This window comes from Rhinopithecus bieti, unplaced genomic scaffold (genome assembly GCF_001698545.2).
Source record: "Rhinopithecus bieti isolate Rb0 unplaced genomic scaffold, ASM169854v2 scaffold_10612, whole genome shotgun sequence".
NCBI classification, from domain to species: Eukaryota; Metazoa; Chordata; class Mammalia; order Primates; family Cercopithecidae; genus Rhinopithecus; species Rhinopithecus bieti.
The window spans coordinates 2,593,506-2,601,621 of record NW_016806990.1 but is presented as its reverse complement, the minus strand read 5'-3'; the positions used below and the strand labels follow the sequence as shown (position 1 = coordinate 2,601,621).

General features: G+C 40.4%; 1 protein-coding gene across 2 annotated transcripts in view; it reads left to right on the top strand.

Moving 5' to 3' along the window:
- Nucleotides 1–1,156: 1,156 nt before the first annotated feature.
- Nucleotides 1,157–8,116, top strand: part of EEF1E1 (eukaryotic translation elongation factor 1 epsilon 1) — a 25,592-nt gene continuing 18,632 nt past the window's right edge. Inside the window, exons 1-2 of one of the 2 annotated variants that reach the window (XM_017879623.1) lie at nt 1,157–1,340; nt 6,262–6,462. In XM_017879623.1, the coding sequence (XP_017735112.1) occupies nt 1,254–1,340; nt 6,262–6,462 (288 nt within the window). In that variant the 5' untranslated portion in view covers nt 1,157–1,253. The remainder of the gene's footprint in view (nt 1,341–6,261; nt 6,463–8,116) is intronic. The other variant, XM_017879622.1, reaches the window with a different exon arrangement.

The following is an 8,116-nucleotide window of genomic DNA, read 5'->3' as shown; positions in this document are numbered from 1 at the left end:
TTTAAAAAATGTTCTATTACAAATAAGAAGTGTACCTAGACACTGAAAATAGATACGTGAATTATCTTAGAGGGCTGGTCTTTTAAAAAGTAGTAGAATAGTTATTCAATTATCTGAATATGGAAAGTAATACAGATAATTAGTGCATTAACAATCCACTTATACTGAAATTTATTTTGTATTTTGTTATGTTGATTTGGCAAAAGTTTCTTTTCCTTATGTTTACTTCTGCTGCCAGAGTAAACTCATTAAGTATTCTGGGATAGGGAAGGTGTAACACAGTAACAACATTCCCCACTAAACTTTGATATTTCTGACTCAATGATGAATTACTTTGTAGGATTTTTCTATTTCTCTCAGACTAATACACACTTTGTTTATTCATTCTTCAATGTGGAAAATATTTAGTATTTTCACAAATCTTTTAGAAATATTCAATATATACTACTAATATACTACTAATTTTCTTTCTTTCTTTTTTTTTTTTTGAAGATACAAGAATGTAGCAAGTTAGTGGCGCAAAGTTATGCACCTTGTTTATATACCAAAACTTCATAAATTATGTAACTAGCTTTCTGGTACTGCAAATAAAGATCATTAATTCCATTAATGCCTGATTTCCTTGAACTGTAATTATCTGACCCCTATCTAACATACTCCGTGCTCTGTGAATAATCTTTAAATGTATAATTCTACTGCTAGTGTTGAGCTGTAGATTAACAGTAGAAAAACCAGTTTTTCGAATTCACCACTACAACACAATTAAAATCCTCATGAATTATGCTACACGTTAGAAACTCCTAATGGATTGTGAACTCTTTGCTATTCAATTTGATTGTTCAAATGCATAGATTTCCGAGCCAAACTAAGGTAAATTTCAGTTCCCATCATATATAAATTCTCTTAGACTAGCAAATGAGTTAACGAGTTACCGCTGGCAGCCATGTCAATAGATTGCTATTTAGAGATCCAGTCTACTGCAGCCACCGAAGCCCGGCCCTGGGGCCGCTCTACCAGTAGCTCCCCAACACTTCGAGTGGAAATTTGCCATCACTTCTCCACCTGTCTCACACCCCGCCCTCAGCCCCGCCCCTTCCACTGGCCCCACCTCCTGCGCTTTGGCCAGCGCTCTCCACGCCCCTTCCGTTCAGCCAATCGCCGCTGAAGTTTGCAGCAGTGGGACTTCCGTTTCCACCAATGCGGGAGGTTCTTGTTCTGCAGGTCTCGCCTCTGCCAGGAGCTACGGCCGGAAGATGGCGGCGGCCGCAGAGTTGTCGCTGCTGGAGAAGTCCCTGGGGCTGAGTAAGGGGAATAAATACAGTGCTCAGGGCGAGCGACAGGTGAGAAGGAGAGGCGGCGCAGAGGGGAAGAGGTGGACGGGAGCGGGGCCTGCCGAACCCTGGCAGTACCCGGGCCGGCCACCCGATGCCGGCGGAGTGAGGATGCTGCTACCCAGCTCCCCACGTGTCTGCGCCGCGAGCAGGCTGGCGCCTCTGGACCTCGGCCCTTGCCGCCCTACCTCCCGGAGGGAGGGGGTAACCAGCTCAGGTCGGGCTCGGCCTGAACTTCACCTCCTGGGAAATCATCCCATTATGAGGAAACGACACCAGTTGCAGGAGGGTCCTCACAGGGCTCTTAGACCAATCTGGAAGCCCCGCGTTTGTATTCAGTATTAACTGGCTTTTTTTTTTTTTTAACCGTAATCGCACCTTTCATTCAGTTATTACGCAGCGATTCCGTGATAGCTAACAGGGTGCCAGGTAGCACTGTGCTGGGCCTGGGGAATACAGTGCTGATTTAGGGGAACACGCTTCAACAGTCTTGGCCCAATCTAGGCGATGCGGGGAAGGCGTTTCTAAAGCCTTGGGGTATCAATTTAAGTGTGCGACCCACAGAGAGTGAGGGAAACATAACAAGGTATGAGATTGCCTGGTGAAGCACTGTTAGAACGTTTGTGTTTTACAGTTGTTTGTCGTAGAGGGAATGTGTTAGAGGAGGAGATTACATCACAAGGTATGAGATTGCCTGGTGAGGCACTGTTAAAACGTTTGTGTTTTATAGTTGTTTGTCGTAGACGGAATGTATTAGAGAAGGAAATTGGTTGTAGGAAGACTACTTTGGATATGTTTTTTTCGCTCCTTTGAGATCTTTTTCCAAATGATGTTTGTTTTTTGTCTTTAATTTTTTCTCTTCTTCATTTGGTCCATGTGAAGATCTTGTTTAGAAAGTAGTAGTATAGTTTTTATTTAAGTTAACCTGAAGCCTAGAGAGGTTAAGTGGTCAGCCCTGTGACTGGTGGCAGAGTAGGCATCGGAGCCAAAGTGATCTTCTTTTGGTGCTTCCTCTGCCCCTGTGATGATTCTGTCCCTTCAAGCCCCTACTGGCTAGTTTAGTGCATATATTACATAATACATATATAATATAATATATATGGCCGAGTGGACAAACATTGCAACCATTTAAATTGAAAGAGTGCCATATATATATACATACATATATATATATACACACATGTATATATATATATAATTTTTTTTTTTTTTTTGAGACAAAGCCTCGCCTGTTGCCCAGGCTGGAGTGCCATGGCGTGATCTCGGATCACTGCAACTTATGCCTCCCGGGTTCAAGCAATTCTTCTGCTTCAGCCTCCCAAGTAGCTGGGATTACAGGTGTACGCCACCATGCTTGGCTGATTTTTGTGTTTTTAGTAGAGATGAGGTTGCACCATGTTGTCCAGGCTGATCTTGAACTCCTGACCTCAGGTTATCCACCTGCCCTGGCCTCCTAAAGTGCTGGGATTACAGGCGTGAGCCACCGCGCCTGGTGTAGTTTATATTTTTTAGGGACCATTGCCAAGATATGAGTATTATCTAGTATGAGAAACAATCATCAGCAAATAATTTAAAGCACAACATAATAAGCACTTTATGGACTGTCACGGGTGAGCAGGAACTCTCTGGGGCTGGTGGCACCAGGGTAAGAATTCACCAGGACAGCTGTAGGTAAAGAAAAGCAGATTTATTAGAGAAAGTATGAAAATATGTTGCAAGAGTGCAACAGGCAAGTTAGTAAGAGAGGAGCTAACTGCAAGGAAACAAAGGCTGGCTGGGGATTTTATGGAATAGTACTTCTGCTGTGTGCTGAAGAGGGGCTTGTGCAGTACTGATAACACTAAGGTTGCAGTGAGCTAACTTGAGTTTTCTAGCAGCCAGAGGTCCGGTGATAGCTGGACACAGAAAGATTATTTAGTTATTTGTGCAGAAGGGCTGTGTCCTGGACCATGAAGAAAGGCAGACTTGTAGCTTATCGGCCTTCTCTTTTTGCTTTCCCTTGGTCCCCTCAACCTGACTTCTTTTCACTAATTAGGACTCCACATGGAGGAAAACACTGTTGAGGAGTGTGAAAAAGGCAGTTAATTCTGACTATAAAAATGGATTTATAAACTCATGGAAGAGCTGGCATTTAAGGGATTATGCTTTGAAAGATGTGTAAAACCAATAAATTATGAAGGATTGGAAAGTTTAGGGCAGTAAGTAAAACAGTATGAGGAATGATGCAATGCAAGGTAAACCCCAAACCACAGTTTGAGGCCCAACTGTGAAGACTTTGGAGTTCAGAGTATGGTTTTTAATTTTATTTTAATTAAAGCATTTTAGCAGTGAGCAGCTAGTGAAAATTTCTGTTTGCTTGCATGGGGAAAGGGCTGGCCATATGTGATAAGATTCAGCCATTTTTGGGGAAGACAGCTGACAGCAGTGAGCCAGTGATAAAGCATTCTCTGCAGCATTACCAATCATAGTTAAAAACTGAAAGCAGTTCAGAGATCCTTATCTAGGAGAATGATTCTCTAAATTATGGTACATCAGCACGTTGACATACAGTCACGTGTTATTTAAAGACAGGGATATGTTTCAAGAAATGCATTGTTAGGCAATTTCATCATTGTGTGAACATTATAGAGTGTTCTGGGGTTTTTTTTGTTTTGTTTTGTTTTGTTTTTTGAGGCGGAGTTTCACTCTTGTTGCCTGGGCTGGAGTGCAATGGCGCGATCTTGGCTCACTGCAAGCCTTCCGGGTTCAAGTGATTCTCCTGCCTCAGCCTCCTGTGTAGCTGGGATTACAGGCATGCGCCACCACGCCCGGCTAATTTTTGTATTTTTAGTAGAAACGGGGTTTCTCCGTGTTGGTCAGGCTGGTCTCGTACTCCCGACCTCAGGTGATCGGCCCGCCTCAGCCTCCCAAAGTAGTGGGATTATAGGTGTGAGCCACCACGCCTGGCTAGAGTATTCTTAAACCTAGATAGTATATCCTACTTCACAAACAGTAGGTATGTGATATAGCCTATAGCCTATTGCTCCTTCAGGCTACAAACCCATACTGCATGTGTTACTGTGCTGAATAATGTAGGCAGTTGTAACACAATGGTGAGTATTTGTGCATCTCAATATATTGAAACATGGAAAAGGTACAGTAAAAATACTTGACTGTAATCTTAGGGGACTGCCATTGGATATGCCATGCAGAATATCGTTGACCAGAACATCATTATGCAGTACACGGCTATTGCATAATGCAGCCATTAAAAGTAATTACTTTGAGGATTATGGAATCTTAAAATGAATGTGAAAATAGTATGTGTCTCATAATTGCAACTGCATAAGAATTGTGTACTTTAGGCTATGTAAAGGAAAGAAAATGGACGTTTGAGCCAATAGGACTTTATTCAAACACTGACTGGCTCTGCCATTGCAAACCTAGCGACCTTGATTTTTATTATCTGTAAAATGAGGATGAGATTACTTACCTTATCTTACAAGATGTAATGATTAGATGAGAAGGTAACTGGGAATTTTTTTAGAGCATGGTTGGGTTGTGGATAATTTATTTTTACAAATAATTGTCTTTAGAGTTAGTTCTGTCCCCTCCTGCCCAGCAATTGTGAGTCATTTGATTTCTCTTTTTCCCCCCAAATATACCATACATTCAGTACACACATCTTGATGTTACCACAAAGTTAACACACTCAGGTGACCACCCAGTCAAGGAATAGAACATTACTGGCACCCCTCAGAGGGTTCCATATTGTTTTCTTTCAGTACGTTTAATTTATTGGTGATCTTAGAGATTGTGGTTTCATTTGAGTTGAAGGCAGAAGTGAGAAGTCAAGGAGCTATGAATAGTGAATGGAAAGTGGAAAGAACTTTTACCACCTTTACTTTGAAGTTACCTCCTGACTTTGAATCTGTATCCTATAGAGTATTAATCTCCTTGTAGACTTCACCAAGTCCTGTTGATGTAGGTGTATGAAAATGCCTTGCAAAGTGTAAATCATTACAGAGAACAAGATATAATTCGGCTGGATGCGGTGGCCCACGCCTGTAATCCCAGAACTTTGGGAGGCCGAGGTGGGTGGATCACGAGGTTGGGAGTTTGAGACCAGCCTGGCCAACATAGTGAAACCCCGTCTCTACTAAAATTACAAAAAATTGCTGAGTGTGTTGGCACGTGCCTGTAGTCCCAGCTACTTGGGAGGCTGAGGTGGGAGAATCGCTTGAACCCAGGAGGCAGAGGTTGCAGTGAGCTGAGACCATGCCATTGCACTCCAGCCTGGGTGACAGAGTGAGATTCCTTCTCAAAAAAAAAAAAGATGCTATTTCATTGCAGAAAAGAGCAGCAGTCTTGCCAAAAAGCAGTTCTTTTTTCATTTGCTTAAGTCATTGAGATTGTATACTTATTATTTGTATTTGGTCAGTCTTCCCATCAGGTAATACTTTCCATTTTCTTTTGCATTTCTCATAATGCATTATGCTTATTTGTGTATCAAGAAAATTTAAATTAATTGTCAGTGTCTTATACACAAGCAAACTTGTGTTGCTATTGTAATAGGGGGAACATGAAGTCAGGTTTATTTAAATATAATCACTTTGCTATATAATAGGGTGCAGGTAAACTTGATTGAAATTAATACTGTTTAATTAGAGTTTCCATTTTCTCTCATTGTACATAGCTTAAAATTATTGTAGTAATATTATACTGATTTTTGCAATGTTAATAGCAGTTTCATCATCAAGCATCTGTTACCACATTGTAAATTATTTAACTGCTATTTGCCAGACTTTCATTTGTATGTAATTTAGTATCTTAGAGTAAAATCCAGGATTATTTCAAGAACCAGTTGAGGGATTTTGTGGTTACTTAGAAGTTGTAATCATGATGTGGTCTTTGTTTTTTAAATTCTGTGAACTTTTTTTTTCTTTTTAAGACTCCAGTTCTTCAGACAAACAATGGTCCAAGTCTAACAGGATTGACTACTATAGCAGCTCATCTAGTCAAGCAAGCCAACAAAGAATATTTGCTGGGGAGTACTGCAGAAGAAAAAGCGATCGTTCAGCAATGGTTAGAGTACAGGGTCACTCAGATAGATGGACACTCCAGTAAAAATGATATCCACACACTGTTGAAGGTATCATGACTTCTCTTATAGGCTGAAATGCATGAACTGTTAATCAGAAATCTCTTTCCCCTCAGTTTAAAAAGCTGCAGCTGTTAGCTTTCTTCACCTCTTTCCTTCTGCCTCAGTAGTTTGCATCTGTTATTCCCTCTGCCTGGAGCAGACTCTGTCCTCCCCCAGCCCTTCCCTCCCCTCAGATCTCAGCTGAGGTACGCGGCCTTGGAAGCTTTCTTGACTACTTCTCTCTCAGCTGGATGAGGTTCTTTGTTCTACATGCAGTCACAGCACCCTGTGCTTTTCCTTCAGAACCTTGTCACAGTAATTACAGTATTATAATATGACTTTTCTTGTTTTTTTAATGTGATGCCCCACTCGACAATCCTGATTCTCTAAGAGGTGAAGTACTTTCTCAGAGGCAAGAGAGAATCAGAATCTTTTAGGGTTGTAGTTTGAAAAAACTCTCATCTGAGAAAGCTCACCTTTCCCTGTTTTGAGAATCATTGCTTTAAATTTTTATTTTCAAAGGCATCAAATAATAAAATAATCTACTGGATATAGCTTCAGAGTTACCAAGAATAAAAAAAAATTCCAAACAAGGTTATTTTGTTAATTTATTTATATAAAAGAAAGCAGATTTTAAAAGATTTTGTTGAAGCTTTAAATTTGAGAGAAACTTGAGAGATTATCCAGACAACAGCATATCGCTGTAGAAATTCCTTCTGTTTCTTAATTTTATTGTGATTGTTTTATCATGGCAATAAAAGTGGAGCAAGAAAGGTCTTCCTTTATCACGTTGGGCAAAATGGCTCAAACTGTATTCTTGATAGATGCCATCAAGAGAACTGGTAGAAAGTCAGTTTCAGAACTTGGCCCTCTGTGTGTCTGTCGTGATCAACCATTTATTCTTAATACCATGTTGGTCATTCACAGGGACCCTTCTCTTGTGCCCTACTATTGACAGTATGTCCAGGGGAAGCGGTCATATCCTCCCTCCAAGTGAATGTGAGATTTCAGGCAAATAAAAAGTGAACACAACCTTCTTTTATAGTTTTCCAAAGGAAAGGATAGTAATGAACTTGATTCTGAAAAATAGGAACAGAATTTCAATGAATTGGGTTTATAAGGTTCAAAAGTTACATTAATAGATGTGGTATTAGAAGCATAGAAGTAACTTCCAAAGTGTTATCTCTGAGACATGTAAATATTTAATTGGGAGCCTCTATTTAATGTATGTGGAGCTGGGCAATTTGCATTGTCTTCCTTGTTTGACCTCAGTCTGCTCATCTGCACCTACAACATCAGCACTTGCAATGCACCAGGATGCAGTTCTAAGGGCTGGTGGTGCATTAGACACAGTTTCTGCCCTTACAGAACTCAGACTGGCAGGTGAGACTGATTATGTATAGAGTGGATTGCAATGTGAGTTTGGCCACATGCACAGATGAGAAAAGGTTTGTTTTGTTTTGTTTTGCTATTTTAAAACAGTATTGTTTTTATTTTAAAAGCAGTAAATATTACAGAATTTAGGAAGTAAAAATAAGCAAATGGAAGACATTTGAAACATCCATAGTCCCACCAGCAAGAGAGAACTATTAATAATGCTTATGTTCGGCCATCAGATATTTATTAAACCCCTTTTGTGTTTTCTCTGTTTTTTTTTTTTTTT